The sequence below is a fragment of the Mustela nivalis genome (assembly GCF_964662115.1).
Source record: "Mustela nivalis genome assembly, chromosome: 7".
In the NCBI taxonomy this organism is placed as follows: Eukaryota; Metazoa; Chordata; class Mammalia; order Carnivora; family Mustelidae; genus Mustela; species Mustela nivalis.
The window spans coordinates 11356919-11376658 of NC_139026.1; the positions used below are offsets into that span (position 1 = coordinate 11356919).

The window sequence follows — 19740 nt, forward strand, 5'->3', positions numbered from 1 at the left end:
TCTCCCTCTGCCCCTTCCCGCCCCCTGCTAGTACTCTCTCATGCGCTCTCTCAAATGAATAAATAAAATCTTCTAAAAATTTTTCCGTAGGCACATTTAAAAGAACAGGTGGAACTGATTTTAAAAATACATTTAATTTAATGCAATCTGTCCAAACTGTAATGCAATCTGTCCAAAATGTTATCATTTCAACATGTGACCAATTAAAATTATTAGCTGGATTTTTAAAAATGATTTTATTTATTTATTTGACAGAGAGAGAGAGAAAGATCACAAGTAGGCAGAGAGGCGGCAGATAGAGAGAGAGGGAAACAGGCTCCCTGCTGAGCAGAGAGCCTGATGCGGGGCTCGATCTCAGGACCCTGGGATCATGACCTGAGCTGAAGGCAGAGGCTTTAACCCACCAAGCCACCCAGGCACCCCCGGATTTTTTTTCTAATAGGCTCCACAGCCAGCATGAAGCCCAATACGGGTCTTGAACTCACGATCCAGAAATCATGACCTGTGCTGAGATCAAGAGCTGGACACAACTGACACCCCAACTAATTGGATATCTAATGTATTTTGTACACTATGCCTTTTAAATCCAGTGTGTATTTTATACTCAGAGCATATCCTAACTTGGACTTGCCACATTTCAAGTGCTCAATAGCCACATGGCTAGCGGCCGCCATATTGAACAGGACTGGACTACGTGGGCTTGCCTATCAGGGAAAGAAAGCTAGTTTTCCACCGTAATTTTGTCTAGGTGAATTACAGCTGTGAATTAAGGCTATCTCTCCCTTCCTCCCCCTCCCTGCAAACACACATCTTTTTCATTTTCTCAAGAGACCAAGAAAGGGTTCAAATCACTTTCTGATACTCTTTCTGCCAGAGAGCCACTTCTTGGAATATAACATGTGCATCCACTAGAACACGTGGCTATTTCGTTCTCTTTCAGCTTAAAGTTAGATTTTAGACCCAGGGGACTGTGATGTACAGATGACCATATTTCGCATTTCATCACGAATTCAAGGGCCACCTGGAGCTCATGGATGAGGGTGGACCTCAGTGAGCTGGGGTGACAGGGGAAGGCCCCTTGAGGCCACCCCTAACTAGTCTGGGTTTCTGAAACCTAGTCAGAGCCCCTCCCGCATCCCAGGGGACTTGGGGTTTAGCTTACTTAGGGAGACTCCTAATTTCCTTCTAGTGGGGTGGGGGGCAGGGCATGAGCAGGACGGTTGATCTCCTTTTCACTGCTGTCACCGACCTCAGAAGGGGCAGGACACATTCACAGGCCACTTTGGAAGGCCCAGCATTTTGGAAAAGCCTGGAGCTTGTGTCCATGGCGGCATCGAGGGGCACCTGACAGCTGTTGGCTCCGTTCTCATCTAACCGTGGGATCGTGCACGTTTTCTCTGACAGAGAGGTAACATCTCAGAACCCATTGGCTTCTCAGGACTCCTGGGCCCCCCACAAAGAACCGCGCTCAAGCTGTTAGAGAGAGGACAGGTGGGGAGACCCCTGAGCAGCACGGATGGCCAGCCGTGGCAAGGACGGGCATTTCTGTCACGTCTGCCCTCGGCGGGCACCGCACCTGCACACCCGCGCGGAGCCCCGGGTTTCACTCCGGCCTCACCTCGGGGCTCACGCATCAGAACGCGGGCGCCGAAGCAGGCAACCGAGGGTCGCAGGCGGCTCTCCGATCTCCACTCTAACTCACTCTCCGTTTCCTCCCGGACAGTCCGGGGAAGAATCGAAAGCCCCCGCGGAGGGCCGCCCTGTTCTGGGCCCGGGAGGATTACGGAGAGCGCGCCTTGGGCGCCGCGAGGAGGCTCGGGCACGATATTAAACGTGGAGAAACTGTTTCTTCACTTCCTGTGGACGCACAGCGAACACACCTTTTAGAACCTCTGGAAGGCAGAAGGAGAGGCTTATTGGAGCGGGAGTCGGGAAGGACAGCGGCCCGGGGAAGCCTCTTCACAGGGGAAGAGCGCGCTCCGGAGAATGAACCGTGTCTACAGGGGTTCCGCCTTCCTTACATCTTGTCAAAGCTCTAACCATGACAGATTCGCATGCAGGCAGGAATCCCAGAAAGGAATGCGGGCACGAGGAGCCGTGAAGGGCATCTCAAGGACAAGATGGCTTTCCTGCCCGCGGCCGGTTCGCAGAGCAGGTGTACGCGGCAGGGCGCATGCGCGGAGGGCCCGGAATCCGGCTTCCGATGGGAACCGTCTCCACACGGTCATGTGGACTTGGAAATCTAAAGTGGCTTCCCACGTATCTCGGGCCTTCAGAGGGTTTTTCTGTCCTCTTTCTGCTCATGAAGAACTTCTGAGAGGCAGCGAGAACAGCCAAAGCAGGAAGCGCAGTGGCTGGGACGTGGCTGGCGACCGTCTAACCCCCGCGGCGGGAACCGGCGGGCTGTGGCCTGAAGTGGGGACAATGGCTCTCTTTCCCTCCGCTCTTTAAATCTTTCCTGTTTCCCATGATATATTTCACTACTGTATTGGGGGGGGGGGTAGGTAGAGACTCCCCCTTTTCCTTCCTAGGGTCCTTCTTTATCCTGGGACCCCAATTTAGGGACTTTATTTTTTAAAAAAAGAAGTAATAAGCATGCAACAAGCATTTGGCACACAGTCATTTTATCGCTGTGCATAAAAAAATTTATTTTATTTTATTTATTTGACAGCGATCATAAGTAGGCAGGGAGGCAGGCAGAGAGAGAGGGGGAGGCAGCCTTCCCGGAGAGCAGAGAACCTGACTCAGGGCTCCATCCCAGGACCCAAGGATCATGACCTGAGCTGAAGGCAGAGGCTTTAACCCACCGAACCACTCAGGTGCCCCTGCATAAAAATTTTTTGAAATGATCTAAATGTTCCTGAAAGAGGAGGGCAATCAGTGCAGCCCGGGCTGCTCTTCATCTCCTGCTTCCTTTCTCCATTCGCGGACCCTACAGGGACCCTACAGAGCCTACCGCTCAGGCCAGCCTCTGGCACAGTCAAGGCATGTGACCCAGTCCTGACCAATCACCCAGCTGGAAGGACGGCATCGGGGTGTGGGAGGGGGTCGGGGAGGGGGTGGGGGAAGGGAGCTGTGGGGAGGGCTCTTTTCTGAACCTGATGAGGAGTGTCATCAGGTTGCCATGGAAAGACAAAGACCTGATGACGCCATTTTTATCCTCCATCCAGGCACACCTGAAACTCGCTCTACCCCTAAGTTGTCTAAGCACAAGAATCAATAACCTCCCTTTTTTGTGTAAGCCAGTTTTAGGTGGCCTTTGGCTACCTAAAATGGAAAGTGATGACTAACACGTGTCTAATTTAAATGATTATATATATAATCAAGAGAATATTTTGTAACATAAAAAAAAATCAGTAAAAACTGAGTGAAATAGAGAATGGTAGGAAAATATTGCCAAGTGGAAACAGCAACATGGAAAGTTCTAGATCTGAGGGCAAATGAGGGAATTGAGAATGAGAGAGAGAAAACTCTGGGTTGGAGGAAAAAATCTAGTATGAATCTTGAGGGAGGGTGCCCAGTGGGCAGTCTCAGGACAAGTATGGAAGGCTTGAACACTTGAACACCCTAAAGCAAGAGAAGCACAGGATCAAAATTCTATACCAGACTGCCAACAATCATCACCCTTGGTGCATGTGTTATTTCTAATCCTTATGTGGCGCCTGGGTGGCTCAGTCAGTTAGGAGTCTGCCTTCGGCTCAGGTCATGATCCCAGAGTCCCAGGATCGAGCCCCACATTGAGGTCCCTGATCAGCGGGGAGTCTGCTTCTCTTTCTCCCACTCCCCCTGCTCCTGCTCTCTCTCACTCTCTCAAACAAGTAAATAAAATCTTTTTTAAAATTTCAAAAATAACTCTTATGTTTTACTTGCCTGAATTTTATTTTATTATTTTTTAAAGATTTTATTTATTTATTTGATAGAGAGCACAAAGATGGGGAGTGGTGGGCACAGGGAGAAGGAGAAGCAGACTCCCCCTTGAGCAAGGAGCCAAATACGAAACTCGATCCCAGGACCCTGGGATCATGACCTTAACTGAAGGCAGACGCTTAATCAACTGAGCCACCCGGTGCCCCTGCCTGAATTTTAAAAACTTGAATTTAATGTCCATGCACTGCTTTCAAAATGGTAGCTAAAACATAAGAAAGAAGTAGGTTGAAGACAGGTGATTTGGGAAGCCTGGCGAGGTCTTCGCAGATTCCGAGGACATCCCAAGTTGGTCTGAACTTGGGGAGGACAGGAGGGCTCCTGGGCCTCTCTCCTTCCGGATGGAATCCGGATGGAAGCGGGTTCCAGTGAGTGCAAACCCCGGTCTCACCCAGCGTTACCTCTGATGGGGAGGAAGGAGCACAGCAGGAGCCGGGGCCACGGAAAGGTGAGCTCGAGGTGTCCCTCACCTCAGGGACCCTCTTGTCCTGTCCTCTGCGTGGGATATAGAGCCCACACGAATCGCTACATGCTTCGTGCAGACCGACTGTGTGCACATGAGGGAGTGGGCACAGGAGAAGCAGCGGGAATGAGGCGGCACCCGAGCGAAGGGCTGGGGGACAGTGAAGAAGGAATGTGGCGAAGGACAGGCAGGGCAGGCGGACCTCGCCACGCTCACTCCCGGACGGCGCCCTCAGGCCCCAGTGGGACCTCCTGGTGGCTGAGTCTCCAGGCATCGCCTCTGCCAATCCAGCCTGTCCCGTCCCTGTCCCCTTTAATTCTTCTCAGAGGCGCCTGGACTCAGCCCGCCCTAATCCTCTCCTGTCGCCTGGGGTCCCGCTTCCCCACGCCTGTCTGGGGACCGAGCCAGAGACCCCGGGGCTCCGCCTGAAGATGAGATCCTGGGCCTTTCCTCTTGCAGGAGGTTCTGTAAAGAAACAAAAACACCAGTCACTGGAGGGCTTCCGACAGTGGGCGGCTCTGTGTGCTGCCTCTGCCGGCAGGCTTCCTGGCTTGGTATCCTGACTCCGCCACCCCCGGCTGCGAGTCACAGAAGCTCCCGGGCTCCGACAGCTGGGGCTGGTCTAGCGGAATTTCTCCTAGTCCTGGAGGCTCCAGCCAGTTGGGTTTCTGCTGGGCCCTCCCCCCGGCTCTGCAGGCAGACACCTTCTCGCTGTGTTCGCTCATGGACTTTCCCTCTGTGTGGGCTCAGGCAGAGAGAGAGAGCGTTCCCTCCTGTATTCCCCCCTCCTCTTAGTAGGACACCAGTCTCATAGGATCACCCCTTCCTAGGACCTGAGTCAGTCCCAGTTGCAGTCCTAGTTGTAGCCCCATTGGGGCTGACGGCTTCAACCTGTGAAGGTTCGGGCACTCATTTCAGTCTGCGACACTCCCTGTGGCTCAGTGGCCTCTTCTGCACACCTGGGAGGACCCTGTTTCCAGCACACGGATCTCCAGGAGCATTGAGACAGAAAAATAGAAGCCATGACCAGGTCTGTCCAAGACAGGTGCCATCGAGAGGTCCCTGATGTCATTTGGACGCCCCCTTCCCGGGCCACCAGGTGTGCCACATCCTCAGGAACATCCAAGAAAACCACACACACACACACACACACACACACACACACACACACGCCAGCTCCCTTAACAACCTCTCCTTAAATCTTGGTGCCCATAAGCCCCGGTTAGTTCTCCCTCCCTCCCTCCAGCCCTACCCACGAGGGATGTGGCAGTGTCACCTGCTGCTGGAGGCTCTCGTATTGCTGGGTGAGTTCTGTCAGCTGGTCTTCCAGCCCCCAAGCATAGGCCCTCAGCTCTTCCGCCATCTTGGTTCCTGCTCCTTCCTTCAGTTGCCTCCAGTCGCTCAGGAGGGTGACCACGTCGTGGCAGAGGGAGAAGCCAGTCACAGCACCACACAGCACGCGGGCACTTTTCTTTACCACCACCCCTGTGCCCTTAAAGACCCTTTGCACCTGACTGCTCCTTCGGGCCGAGAGTTGGCCGGTGGTCAGGAGACGCTTGGCGGCAGTGGCCAGGCCCGGGTGGGCTCTGGCCACCTGAAAGGCACGGATGTTCCTCTTGACATCCCTGATGTTACTTCCAAAACTGAAGGCCTTCTTTCCGACACTTATGGCACGGAAGGCCTTTCCCTGAGCCTCCGTGACCTCGTGGTCATAGGTGGGCACTAGGCTGCTGGCTCGGGTTCGAGCTTCTTGATTCTGGAAGTGTTCCATAACGTCGGTGAAGATGCTGGTGAGGCTGGCTGCTGTCCCCAGAGCTTTACCAGCGGCAGAGAGCACGAGACTTCCTCCTATTGTTGTTGGCGCGAGGACCAGACCCAGGATGCTCATGGTGTCTGAGACCACAGTGATGGAGGTGGCCACCATGTTGGTCTTGGTGACTCTTTTGTGGGCTGTGTCGATGTTGTCTGCAAGGGCATAGAGCTCTCTAATTTCCTCTTCTAGCTCCTCTTTGAGGATGGGAAACTCCTCCAAAAATATTATTTCTTCAGCCGACAGGTCTCTATCTTGTTGCTGCAGAAGAATGTCCTCCTGGTCCCTGCAGGTGAGCAAAATAAAGGTTTTGCTTAAGTCTCTCAGATAGGAAAGTCACATTCTCAGTCAGGCCCATCGCGGTTTCTGGATGTTCTTCCAGTCTCGAATCCTTCCTACCTCTCCCTGATACCCCTGTCACCTCTCACCCGACCATGGGAGGCATTGTTGGGAGCCGTAGCTTCTATGAAGAGAATAAACACATAAAAGGGGTTTCTGGAGGGACAAATGGGAGAAACAGAGCCTTGCCTAAGAGATGGAGAAGGTAGATTAGACCCGAGGGGCGCGCGCAGCTTTGTTCAAAGAGACGGACACCCAGGAGGGGCAGTGAGGGAAGGCTGAGAACGGAGGCCAGGTGAAGAAGCTGGGACTAATGGGGGGACTGGTGTGGGAAAGGCAGGAGAAAGAGGAGGCCAGGTGGAGGTGAGGCAGGGGAAGGAGAGGCCACATTGTACAACGCAGCCTACACCGCCATGACCTCGAGTTCGGCTTCTGTGCTGGCCTCTGCCTCCTTCTGGGGTTGAACACCGAGAGGGTTGAGGTCAATTATCACTAATATTCCGAAGGTTCTCCTCGGCACTTGGCCAGCTTTATTGGATGACTCAAGCGGATAGGATGGGTCCTTCATGGAAGATGTCAGGGACAAAGGGCCTCTCTTCCCCGGGGTCTCACAGTACAAAGTATTAAGGGATGTTCGTCACCCCAGTGCAGTGTGGCCTTTGTGGGACAGCAGTGTCGGGAATGAGCAAGTCTATTCCTTTGGGCACTTTCCTCATGCCGAGGACCATTGGTGCATCTCCAGGGCGAGAGCTTAGGAGGCCTGGCGACGGCATTCACCGGCCTAGAGGAGAGAATCAGAACCGGAAGGAACCCCAGGGTCCAAGCTACTGCCTTTACTTGTCATCAGAGGGAACAGAAGCCCAGAGAGGAAAGGTGACTCACCCAAAGGGACGCGCAAGGTGGAGATGGAGCTTGGAGCCCACCACCCCCCTGGGTTGCTTCTCTCTCCTCTGTCAGCCCATGTCAGGAGTTCCCCACCCGAGGCTATATGCATATACCTTTCAATCTCTCTGTCTCTTACACACACACACACACACATAATCTCTCAATGGAAAAGGTGAAAAACCAAATATACTTCCAAGGAAACCCCTTAGCCATAGTAACGAGCTTACTCAGGCCCCGTGATCAGTTATCACCTGCTGTAAATCAGTTCACAGCGCAGAAGGCTGCCGGGGGCTCGCAGGGCGACGGGGGAGGGATGAAGGCCAGGAGAAGGGACACTGCTGGACACTCCTACCCTTTGCGGATGCCACAGTCCGGCCATCCCTGCCCTTGTGTTTCCTCAGGGTGAATGGGGACAGGGAGACAAAAGGGCAAGGAGGTGCAGGAACAGACAGCCCCACTTTGTGTCCCCAGGCAAGTTTTGTCTTTAGCGTAGTTGAGTGAGAACAGGTGCTGCTGGGCTTCTTGTGCTTTTGAATGAGCCCAAACGTGTCCGATGTGGACTTCCCGCCACCGCGCTTCCTCATGGGGCCCCGGGGCCGGCTGACAGGTGCAGCGTGGCCGTCCCCCTCCAGAAGGCACCGCCTCGCAGACGGCTTCCCCGGCTCACTCAGCGGACTCAGGTTGACTGCCCACATTGTACTCGAACCTGGGGGAGGGGGGTGTTGTCTGCGGAGCGGCCCCCGGGGCCAGACTCCTTCCAGGCGGTAACACCAACGGGCTCTTTCGGTAACGGCTGCACCCACGCGGGCCCCACCCCAGAAGCGGGGCAGTTTCTGCCCTTCCAGGACTACTGCCCGATGTCGGGCACCTGAAGGATCTGGCCTTCTCTTCAAAATATGCAGCTTGGCCGTGGAGTATTCGTTCCCCTGTGGATATCAGGAGGATGCCTGGAGCCTTTCAGCCAGAGCCGCCCTCCGCAGGGACAAAGCCCTACCCGTTACCTCGGGCTTTCCATCCCTGCCTCGTCGTCCAGGGGCTCCTGCCACCCCAAAGTTGAGCTGTTTTGGTCCATGAGAGGATTAGAGGCGTGCTCGGGGGTCACATGACATTCTGCTTGCACACCTAGAAAACAAGGTTATTGCAGGTGCCAGGAAACCTTGTGAATTTCAAGATTTGCTGCAGGATTTTAGGTTACGTAAAATCAAAACAGTAATGAAATACTGGCAACGTACTAAATATTTGCAAACTACCGCCCGCAGTTGCTTTAGTGCAGTAAACACAGAAAGTCAAATCCTCAGCTCAAGAAACTGTCACGAAGCCATATACCTGAGGAATCACGGCCCTGATCAAGATGGAGGAAAGCAACTTTCTTTGACTCACTCGCAGCCCCACTCACCCCACCCCGGGGGGTAACCAGTCTTCCATAACCACTGATCAGTTCGCTTGTTCTTAAGTTTCATATAAATGGAGTAATTTGTTTGGCCTCTGTCACTCAACTTAATGTGTGTGAAATTCGCTCCTGTTGCGGGTATCACTGGTTTTAAAAATGATTGCTATCGAGCATTTCATTCTATAAATACACTGCAGGGTGCCTGGGTGGCCCAGCCTCTTAAGCATCAGACTCTTGATTTCAGCTCAGGTCATGATCTCAGGGGGGTGAGATCGAGCCCTACGTCGGGCTCCAAGCTCAGTGGGGAGTCTGCTTGCCCTTCGCCCTTGGCTCTTCTCTCTTTCTCTCAAATAAGCAAATACACTACAATTTGTTGATCTGTTCTTCCGTCGATTAACATGTTTGGGTTGTTTCTGGTCATTGACTATTATGAATGAATTGATTATATTGATTAAAAATCATTTCACAGAACAAGGCAACAACTTACGAGGTCCCTTTGTATAAATTACATTCCAACAGACATTTTAATATTCTATGAATAGTATGAGGACTGCAAAAAAACTCCTGCCAGCGCATACAGGTGGGGTCTGAAATCCATCTGCTTGCCAAGTGTTGAGACCTGGGGGCCAGGGATGGGGGGGTGTTATGTCTTATCTAGAGAAATGAGCACTTCGATGGGGTGCGTGCTTGCTTGCACAGAGTTGCTATCCATTTTTTTTTTCAAAGATTTTATTTATTTATTTGACAGACAGAGACCACAAGTAAGCAGAGAGGCAGGCAGAGAGAGAGGAGGAAGCAGGCTCCCTGTTGAGCAGAGAACCCGATGTGGGGCTCGATCCCAGGACGCTGGGATCATGACCTGAGCCGAAGGCAGAGGCTTTAACCCACTGAGCCACCCAGGCGCCCCTGCTATCCATTTTTTAAAAGATTTTATTTATTTATTTGAGTTGGAGAGGGAGAAGCAGACTTCCCACTGAGTAGAGAGCCCGATGCAGGACTCGAACCCAGGGCCCTGGGATCATGACCTGAGCCAAAGGCAGACACTCAACCAACTAAGCCACCCAGGTGCCCAGTTGTAAAGAAAGTAACCTCAGAGCTATATCCACTTGCAGGCTGGGTGGGCTTTTTCTACTAAGCTCCAGGGCACTGAATGGGGTAGCAGTGGCTTTGATCTAACTTAGATGATTGGAAAAGAGACTCCAGATTTGCAAGACAGGAAGCAAGGAGATCAGTTAGAAGCTGTAGTGGTGCTTAGAGCAAGAGAGGAAAGCTGCTTGGACGAGACTGGCAGAGTAATGAGAGAGTCTGTGTTTGCAGGAAGCCCAGGATTCCTCAGGGTATGTGGGACGTGGGAGAGCAGAGGCCAGGATGACTCCAGGCTGAGTCAAATTTGGGGCGTCAAAGACTGTTACAGGGAAGATTTTATTTCCTGAGATGGGAAGGGTCGAGGTTTTCTGGGCAGGAAACAGACTTCAGTTTGGGGTGGGTTAAGTTGGACGTGCCCATTAGACATCCAAGCGGTGCCGGATAGAGGATCCCTGTTTTGGCTGGGAGATTCAATCTGGGAGCCATCTGTACAGAAAGTACTTAAAGCCATGAAATTGCATAAGAGCCCTAGGAAGAAAGTACTGGTAAAGGTCAAGTGTGGTCCATGACTGAGGTCCGGAGTACCCCGACAGGTAAGCCCAGGAAGAAGACAAGAAAGCAGCAAGAAGTGGAGAAGGAACAGTGGGTGACATACAAGGAGAACAAAGAATTTGATATTTTGGAAGCCACATCTGGTGTATCTTTGTATTTTTAAATGTTCTGGGAGGCATTCTCCTTCCCATCTTTCTCTTACAAAGACATCCGTGGATTCTGCTTTATCTTCTAATGAAAATGGCTGGGATGGAGGAAAGCTTACCTGGGCGGATTTCAGGGGTCTCTGTTACTGTGAAGCTCGGAAGGGTATCTCTGCTCTTTTCCGTATCCGAAGAACAGGGAGCCTGGCTGGGAAGAGACATTGTTTTAACCTTCCAGAGGAGGAAACCGACCTATCGTGAATATAGAGACAGTGTGGTAAAGGGGATTTGAAGCCCCCCTCTGCCACTTACCAATTCTGAAATTTCAAGAAAATTAACTCACTGCTCTGTTTCTTTTTCCTTCTCTGTGAACTAGGAAAATGCCAACCCCAAATAAATAAATAAATAAACGTTGAGGAAAATACTAACCCCAATAAATAAATGCAGGAGGTCCTACACTTTCTGCAATTATAAACAGGATAAATATCCTCTATCAAAAGGAAAAGACCCTGATACCCATTTAGAAAGCAAAACCAACCACATACATGGCTTACAGGAAATAGATCTGAAGCACAGTGACCCAGAAAAGTTAAAACGAGAATAGACAAAGTCAGAGCAGCCCAGGAAGGTAGCCGTGTCTATGAAGGGTAGGTTAAGGGCTCTATGTGGTAGGATTGTTGGTATCTTAATTCTCGGGTTAACCTCACAAATCTATACATGGGAGGAAATTGCCTAGAACTAAACACACACACATGCTCACACACACACACACACACACACACACTCCAGTGGGAGTCAAGCTGGTGGACTCTGAATGAGTTGGTGGTTTGTATCAATGTCAATTTCCCAGTTGTGATACCCTAGGACAATGTTGCAAAACCTGACAGGAGGGAATCCGAGTAACGGGGTGACATAGGTTCTCCCTGTATTATTTCTTACAACTGCATGTGAATCTACCATTATCTCGAAATGAAAACGTAAAAATACCATAGCATCCACCTATTGGAATGGCTAAAATCCAGAACATCACAACCCCAGATGCTGGTGAGGATAGATATGGAGTGGCAGGAACCCTCACGGATTGCTGGCGGGAATGCAAAGACACTTTGAAAGACAGTTGCGAATTTCTTAGGAAACTAAACATACCCTGACCATGCTCCAGCAATCACATTCCTTGGTATTTACCCAAAGGACTTGAAAACTTGTGTCCACACAAAAAATCTGCTCACAGGTATTTATAGCAACTATATTCGTAATTGCCAAAAGTTGGAGAGCACCAAGATTTCTTTGAGTAGTGAGTAAGCAGACAGTGGTCCAGCCAGATTGAGGAGTATTACCCAGCACTGTAAGAAAGGAGCTATCAAGCCGTGGAAAGACCTGGGGGAACCTTAAATGCATATGACTAAGTGAAAGTAGGCAGCCTGAAAAAGCTACATTCTGTGTGATTCCACCAATGGGGCATTCTGGAAAGGCATAATTCTGGGGACAATAAAAAGAGCCGTGGTTGCCTGGAGCTGGGGGAAGGGAGTGGTTAATAGAGCACGGAGGATTTTTAGGTCAGGAGACTACTCTTCCAGATTCTGTAATGGTGGATGGACCACGTCATTATACGTTCGCCCACACCCATAAAGTATACAGCACCGAGAGAGAACCCCAGTGAAACTATGGACTCTGGGATATAATGGTGTGTCAGTGTAAGCTCACCAGCTCTGCCATGTGTCCCACTCTGGTCTAGGATATTGATGGGGGAAGCTGTCATAGTGGGGGAGAAGGAGCCAGGGGGTGTATGGGAAATTTGTACTTTCCCCTCACTTTTGCTGTAGATCTAAAACTATTCTAAAATATGAAGTCTAGGGGTGCCTGGGTGGCTCAGTTGGTTAAGTGACTGCCTTCGGCTCAGGTCATGATCCTGGAGTCTCAGAATCGAATCCCGAATAGGGCTCCCTGCTCAGCAGGGAGTCTGCTTCTCCCTTTGACCCTCCACCTTCTCATGCTCTCTCTCTCTCTCATTCTTGCCCTCCCTCAAATAAATACATAAAATCTTTAAAAAATAAATAAAATATGAAGTCTATTAAAAAAGAAAAGAAAAGAAAAGAAAAGAAACAGCCAAACACGCAGATACAGCAGGGAAGCATTCTCCCTTCCCCAAGTCTACCCCTTCCCCCTAATAAACCTCCAGTCCCGGGAACCCTGCTGGTTGTCTTTGCACTTTGGAAACAAGTCACTCAGCCTCTTTCTTTCGCCAAGGATGACCCTCACGGGAAACACAGGTCGCCGACTGTGGGACCGACCCTCTGGTCTAGCTCTGGTTCTGGGGGGGGGGGTCCCCCAGCTGGTAGAGGGGAGGTGTATTCTGGTCTGTCCTATTACTTTTGTAATTTTGTTTCCATTTAAACTTCAAACAGCCCAGGAGCGGCGAGTCCTACTCTGATTTACGATCAAAAAAAGTTGAGCTTCAGGCCTTTCCCGAGGCAGGACCGGGACGTGGCTTCCCGTGGCCCTGGTCCCAGATCTTTGTCCCCAGCCAAGTGCCTCTAGCCCCCCCTCCTCCGCCGCCAGGCTGTCTCGCTGAGGCCTCGGGGGGCCCAGGGGGAGAAGGAGCCCCACCCCACGCTCTGTCCTCACCTCTCCAGAGCCTCTGGTCTGGCGGGGTGCTGCGGGGGGACTGATGTGCAGCGCAGTCTCCAGCAGGTTCTGCTAGTTTTCCAGCAGGTTCCGCCACCTCGGGGGGAAAGCCCGAGGCTCTACTTGGCTTCTTCTCCGTCAGCTGAGAACTGGGATGTGCGCTTTGAGAGCACAGAAATGACACAAACTGAAACAACACTTCCTGCAAGAGCAGGGCTTACCGAGAAATGGTTTTCACTTTTGTTTTCCTTGTGTGCCTCCTTCTCTTCTAGCCCTTGTAGTGAAGGAAAGCCGTGGAACCGTAGGCAGAGGCCCCAGCCCCCCGTTGCTCGGTCCTCACCGTGTGCCAGGCGCAAAGACAGTGGGCCAGGAAGGCGAGGACTCGGTCCCCGGCGACCTGTTCCTCACCGGCCCTTGGCCTCAACTCTGCAGCTGTGAAATGGGTATCAAAACAGCTCTTGCGGCCCCGAGCTGCGGGAAGGAGCCCCAGGGTCACCAGTGGCCCGTTGTGGGTGCTGTCACATCGTTCTCCTGCCCACCGAGCTGGGGGATGGGCCAGGGCTGATGTCTCGAACCTGTAACTGTGAATTGCCGAAGTCGCGGAAGACAGAGACATGTTTTCGTAATTTGGGTGGTGGAGGGACCTGACCCTGACCCCCCGGGGTGGGGGAGGGGTGGTAAAGACATGGTTTTTGAGTCTCCCGCTTCATTTGCATATTTGTGGCTTCCTGGAGAAATAGTAGCATGTGACCGATCAGGGCGGCGAGGGGGTTGAGAAGCCTTTCCGAAACCTTCCCCTGAATCCAAACCATGGGCCACTCTGAAACACAACGGGCCCCAAAGGTTTGAGATACAGGACTGTGGTCGTGACTCTCCTGCATTACAGCCGGGGAAACTGAGACCCCGGGGCGTGGATGTCAGTGGCTCCCCTGTGGCCACACAGCTAGGAAACGGCAGACGCAGTTCTGGCCTCTGTATCTGTGGGAATGACCTGCCGCACCGTCGTGTGCCGAGATCTGTGTCTCCGCGTGTGTGTGTTTGTGGGGGGCCGTGTCATTTGGTCGCGCTGATAAGGTGAGAGGTCCTGGGTTCTCTCCCCAGCCCTCCCCCACCCTCTTCCAGAGGCCACACTGGGGGCTGTTGGTGGCAGACCGGGTGGCCCAGTCAGCCATCCCTGGCTCTGCAGGGACCCTCCGGGCAGGGAGGAGGAATGAGAGGCGGGTGGGCTGCTGAGCTGGGACTTGGAGGGGCCTGATGCGCCCTGGAATCCTGGCTTCCTGCACTCTTGACAGAGGCTCTCCCTGGCAATGGACCCAGATGCCGAGGCTTCCCCAGCGACCAGGGGTCCTCCTCGGGGACCAGGCTGGCCACTAGACCAGGGGGGTGTTTACCACAGCAGGGCTGGTGATGCAAGACCCCCAGGAGGCCCGGGGAGAGCAAAATAATGTTACGTGCAGGACATGCTGCTTCTGGGGTGACACAGAAAACATGTGGTTTGTCACCCAGCCAAGTGACTTCATTTTGTAAACCTCACCCGAGGCTCCCTCTGTCTCTTGTGATTTCAAAGACACTGTTTTAGGCAAAGTTGGCTATTCAGCGGGTGAATGTTCAGACAAATTCGGACCTGAACTGCCCACCACCAGGGCTTCCTGTGTCCCACCGCCCCACGGGGTGGCAGCTGCCTGGGTCTGGGAAAGCTCATCTAGCTGGCTGCTGGCTTGGTGGTGGCCCCTGGGCTCTGGTTTCAGCCACATCCGCCTCCCGCCCACGCACCCAGGGAGCAAGTGAGGGGCCCACGCCCTGGGCCCACATCCGAGTTGTTCAGGCCCTTCGGGACCTGCGGGGGAGGGCGGGGGGTGCAGAGGATGAGCTGGGGAGGCCCGAGGGCAGGGGAGGAGGTGGTCAAGCCCTTTTCTTGACCCAAACACACACCACAGGGCCTTCTCTGGCTCCGGCTTCTGCCCTAGGCTTCTCTGCTCCCAGCTGCCTCCTTCCTCCCTCCACGCAGACTTTTCTTTCCACTTCTGCCAGAATGTGACCGTCCTGGGGAGGAGCTGCACCTGCGACACGAACCCTTGCCTTGATGCTCCTGTCCCTCCTTCCGCCTGTTGCTCTCCCAGTCCTACACCCTCTCTCTGTAGGGACTTCTCTAAGGCCAGGTCTGCACCCCCTGACCCCAACATCCTGATGATTTCTTGTTCTTTGTTATTCCTTGAGAGATCGGCAGCCAAGGGCGCTGGGGAGGGAGACATCACACAGTTCAAGGGAACTATACATGCTCTCGTCAAAGGCTTGGAGAGTTTCTGTTACCAAACACACCAGCCAGCGCCTCCCTTTTGGGACCTGAATGAGGATGGTAGGAAAGCCAGCCAGTTAGTCAATCTGATGTTCGGAATCAGGCCCTGTAGGTTGCCGTGCCCTCTGGGGACCTGGCTCCAGTCCCTGGTGCTGGAGAATTAGGGAGCTGACAGCCAGACACTTCTGGGCTGCCTGGAGCTGTGGTTTGATTAAGTTTTTCTAACACAAGCTCTAGAGATTGATTCAGGCTAATGTAACTTAAGAATGTTCTGGAACACCCCCGAGGCAGCTCTAGCTTCAGAGGTGCGGCGGACCCAGCAGGCCTGGGAGAGGACAGGGAGCCCGCCGCCAGCAACCTACCCCCAGGAGGACACCTTGGGAGGCTCGATCCGACACAACTCAGCCACCTGCCCCTTCTCATCCATTGTGATCCTTTGAGAGAAACTGGTTGGCCCAGCGGAGGTCACCGGGAGTGTTTTGGGGCGTGGTTTGGTCCTTCGGGGGTTGCTATAGCAAAATACTGCAGACTGGACAGCTTGTCAACAACAGACACTAGTTTCTCACCGTCGTGGAGGTCCGAAGTCTGAGCTCCTGACACCAGCAAGGGCGGGTTCTGGTGAGGACCCACTGCGGGGTCGCACACTGCTGACTTCTCCTGCACTCACCCGTGGAAGGGACCACAGAGCTGTGTGGACGGTCTCTTAGAAGGGTACCCATCCCGCTGCTGAAGTGTCTACTCTCGTGACCTGTTCACCTTCCAAAGGCCCCACCTCCAAATACTATCTCATGGGGTGTAGGATTCCAACCCGTGCATCTGGAGTCGGGGGCATAGACAGTTGAGCTCTACAGGCTGGGAGGTACAGTTAGTGTGCTTTTTGGTCAGTGTGCCCACCAGAACCCTATGCGGTAGAGCAGAGGCAGTTACCCAAAGGAAGGGGGCGCTGTTCCTAGACTCGGCCAAGAAAGGATGCTGGGCAGGCAAAAGCAGCAGGTGTCCTCTGTATCACATCCTTTGCACTGTGCTCCCTGCCCCCACACACCCTCCTTCCAGGTTTAGGACTAAAGAAGTCCTTATGAGATGGGACAACCCAGATATTGCTCTGGATGTCCCTGCTTCTCCCCAGGAGCTATACCGGAAGTCACACCCAGGGGTTGTATCTGCTGGTGATCATCTACCCAATGGATCCAGGGTCTCTGGGTTTCTTTCATTCTATCACAAGCCTTATCGACATTCTCCAGCCTATGACCTCAGTGGTAAATCCAACCACCCCTAGTAGATAATAAAAGGAATGAGGAGAGGGAAGAAAAATTCTGAAAAATCATGCTGACATATCAAGCAGGGGGTTGCAATCTTTTGGAGATAATCTTTATGAAACTGGCATTCATGATATTGTTGCCAGCTTCAAAAATATTAGTCATAATGATAGCAGTGATCATTACAGCTTGAATTTACCCAGCACTTGCCGTGTGCCCGATGCTGTTCCAAGGGCTTCACAAGAACTAGCTCAAGGTCATGGCGGGTATTTGTGACTTTCCTCCTAATTACCCATTGTTTTATCCCCTTGTCTTCAGCCAGCTCCTCACCAAGTTGGAGTCCTTTCCGAAGGGCAGACCCTAAGCTTCATGTGTCCCGGACTCGGGGACGGGGCGGAGGTAGCCTTCCAGCAGCTTCCCTTAGCCATGGTAGGGCAAGCGGGCACGGACCCCCCTCCCCACAGCACCCAGGGCATGTTGGCAATGGTCCTGCTTCCTTTGATGAACACAGTCAACCACCTTTGTCAACAACAGTCCCCCCAAACAGTCTAGAGTCCCTCAAAAAGGTAAAAATGCCATCAGTGGGTGAGTAGATGCATAAATCATGGAATATACATACAATGGAATATCATTCACCATAAAAAGGAATAAAGTGCCAACACATGCTATAATATAAATGAACCCCCAAAGGTCTTCTGCTGCTAAATGAAGGAAACCAGGCACCAAAGGCCACATGTTGCATGATTCCATTTCCGTGAAATACCTAAAACAGCTAAGTTTATAGAGACGCAAAGCAGGCTGGTGGTTGCCAGGGAGACCAGAGGGAGAGGGCTTGGGGAGTAACCACTTAATGGGCATAAGGTTTCTTTTGGGGGTGATGAAAACATTCGGGAACCAGGGAGAAGTGATGGTTGTACCCCATTACGAATGTACTAAACCCTGGAGTGCCTGGGTGGCGTAGTCAGTTAAGCGTCTATCTTCACCTCAGGTCATGATCTCAGGATCCTGGGATGGAGTCCCACATCAGGCTCCCTGCTTTGCGGGGAAGCCTACACTTGATCTTAGCCAAAAACTGAGAAGCAAATTTTGGGGGGAAGCCTTCTTCTCCCTTTCCCTCTGCCCGCTGCTTCTCCTGCTGGTGTTCTTTCTCTGTCAAATAAATAAATAAATAAATAAATAAATAAATAAATAAATAAATAAAATCTTTTCAAACCCACCCCCCAAAACGAATGTACTAAACACTGAATTGTTTGCTTTAAAATACCTAATTCAGGGGCACCTGGGTGGCTCCGTCAGTTGAGTGTCTTACTTAGGATTCCGGCTCAGGTCACGATCTAATGAGTTGTAAGATCTAGCCCCATATTGGGGTCTGCTCTCAGCGGGTGTCTTCTTGGGATTCTCCCTCTTCCTCTTCCTCTGTTCCCCGCCCCCAGACACACACATACTAAAATAAATAAATAATTTTTTAAAAAATTAGCTAATTCTATGTCCTTTGTATTTTGCTTCGATTTTTAAAAAGTCAGAAAAATGGATATCGGTCCGAAAAGTTAAGATTTTGTTAAGTAAATCCATCTTCTTCTGGATCCAAAAAAAAAAAGATAAACATAGAAGTACCATATAATCCAGCAATTTCAATCCCACGTATACACCCAAGAGAAATGAAAATATGTATCCCAAACTTGGGCATGAATGTTCACAGAGGCATTATTCATAACAGTCAAAGAGTGCAAACAGCCCAGTGCCCATCACCTCGTGAATGGCTCAACAACATATGGTCTCCATCCATACAATGGAATATTCCTTTGGCAATACCAAAGGATCAGGTCCCTGGCATATGTTACGACATGGATAGACCCTGAGGTCATGCTGAGTGACAGCAGCCAGGCACAGAGGACCACACAGAGTGTGATTCCGTTTATATGGTGTTTCCAGAATAGACAAGTGCCCAGAGACAGAAAGGAGAATGCTGGCTTCCAGGGACCCCAGGGGGAGGGAGAAATGGAGAGTGATTGCTCATGGCCGTGGGGTTTCTTTTGGAGGTGATGAAGATGTTCTGGAGATGGGTGCCTGGGTGGCTCAGTGGGTTGAGCCTCTGCCTTCGGCTCAGATCATGATCTCAGGGTTCTGGGATCGAGGCCCACATCGGGTTCTCTGCTCAGCGGGAAGCCTGCTTCCCTCTCTCTCTCTGCCTGCCTCTCTGCCTACTTGTGATCTCTGTCTGTCAAATAAGTAAATAAAATCTTTTTTAAAAAGAAGATGTTCTGGAGACACTTCTGGTGGTTGCCCAACTCTAGGAATGTACTAAAAACCACTAATGTGTCCTTTTGATGGGTGGAATGTATGGTATGTTAATGATAGCTCGATAAAGCTACGTGTGCTGTTGGAAAGGCCAGCTCACATTTTCAGCTTGAGCTGAACAATTACTAAGTAAACCGGTGACTGTATTCCCCCTTTGGAGGAATATCAAAACCTCTGGACATGTAGAGCCTCAAGTCATGGGATGGGAAGCCACATTTTGGGACAGACGGTGCCCCTTGCCTCCTACCCAGTGGTTCCTGGGCTCTGCACTTTGGTTATTGGAAGAAAGAGCGCATGGGCTGTTGCTTGCAAGGATCCTGCGAGACAGAAGTCCACGCTACTCCCTCTGCAGTCCCCGGCATGTCGGTTCCTGCAGATGAGCAGGCGAACAGCTGAGTTCCCCATCACCACAGGATCCTGCCCCCTTATACCTATTAAGATGGCGATTATTTAAAAAATTTCAGGAGCACCTCAGTGGCTCAGTCGGTTAAGCGTTTGCCATCAGCTGAGGTCATGATCCCGGGGTCCTGAGATCAAGTCCTGCGTGGGGCTCCCTGCACAGTGGGGAGTCTGCTTCTCCCTCTTGCTCTACCCGTCTCCCACCCCCTGCTCGTCTTCTCTCTCACAAGTGCGCACTCAAATAAATAAGTAAAACCTTCAAGAAAATTTTTTT

General features: G+C 51.8%; 1 protein-coding gene across 7 annotated transcripts; it reads right to left on the reverse strand.

Annotated features, from left to right (window-relative positions):
- Positions 1-2622: 2622 nt before the first annotated feature.
- APOL6 (apolipoprotein L6) lies at positions 2623-14666 on the reverse strand. Of its 7 annotated transcripts, none has more exons than XM_082740338.1 (6): positions 14514-14666; positions 13439-13598; positions 10715-10800; positions 8423-8543; positions 5664-6483; positions 2623-4852 (listed from the first exon to the last, which is right to left on the reverse strand). In XM_082740338.1, exons 4-6 carry the CDS (start codon positions 8491-8493, stop codon positions 4736-4738), a joined length of 1008 nt encoding a protein of 335 aa, XP_082596464.1. In that variant the 5' UTR covers positions 8494-8543; positions 10715-10800; positions 13439-13598; positions 14514-14666; the 3' UTR covers positions 2623-4735. The 7 variants fall into 7 exon arrangements, with proteins under 7 accessions (XP_082596464.1, XP_082596463.1, XP_082596467.1 ...); XM_082740337.1 differs by having other exon boundaries at positions 13218-13598; XM_082740341.1 differs by having other exon boundaries at positions 10715-10796; positions 14514-14584.
- Positions 14667-19740: the final 5074 nt, after the last annotated feature.

Excerpts from the sequence above, each read along its gene's own strand:
- APOL6 (XM_082740342.1), bottom strand. The coding sequence starts at position 10,814 with ATGTCTCTTCCCAGCCAGGCTCCCTGTTCTTCGGATACGGAAAAGAGC. Across the intron at positions 6,484-8,422 it reads GCAGGGATGGAAAGCCCGAG|GGACCAGGAGGACATTCTTC; the intron begins GTAACGGGTAGG and ends GCTCACCTGCAG. Across the intron at positions 4,853-5,663 it reads ACGAGAGCCTCCAGCAGCAG|AACCTCCTGCAAGAGGAAAG; the intron begins GTGACACTGCCA and ends GTTTCTTTACAG.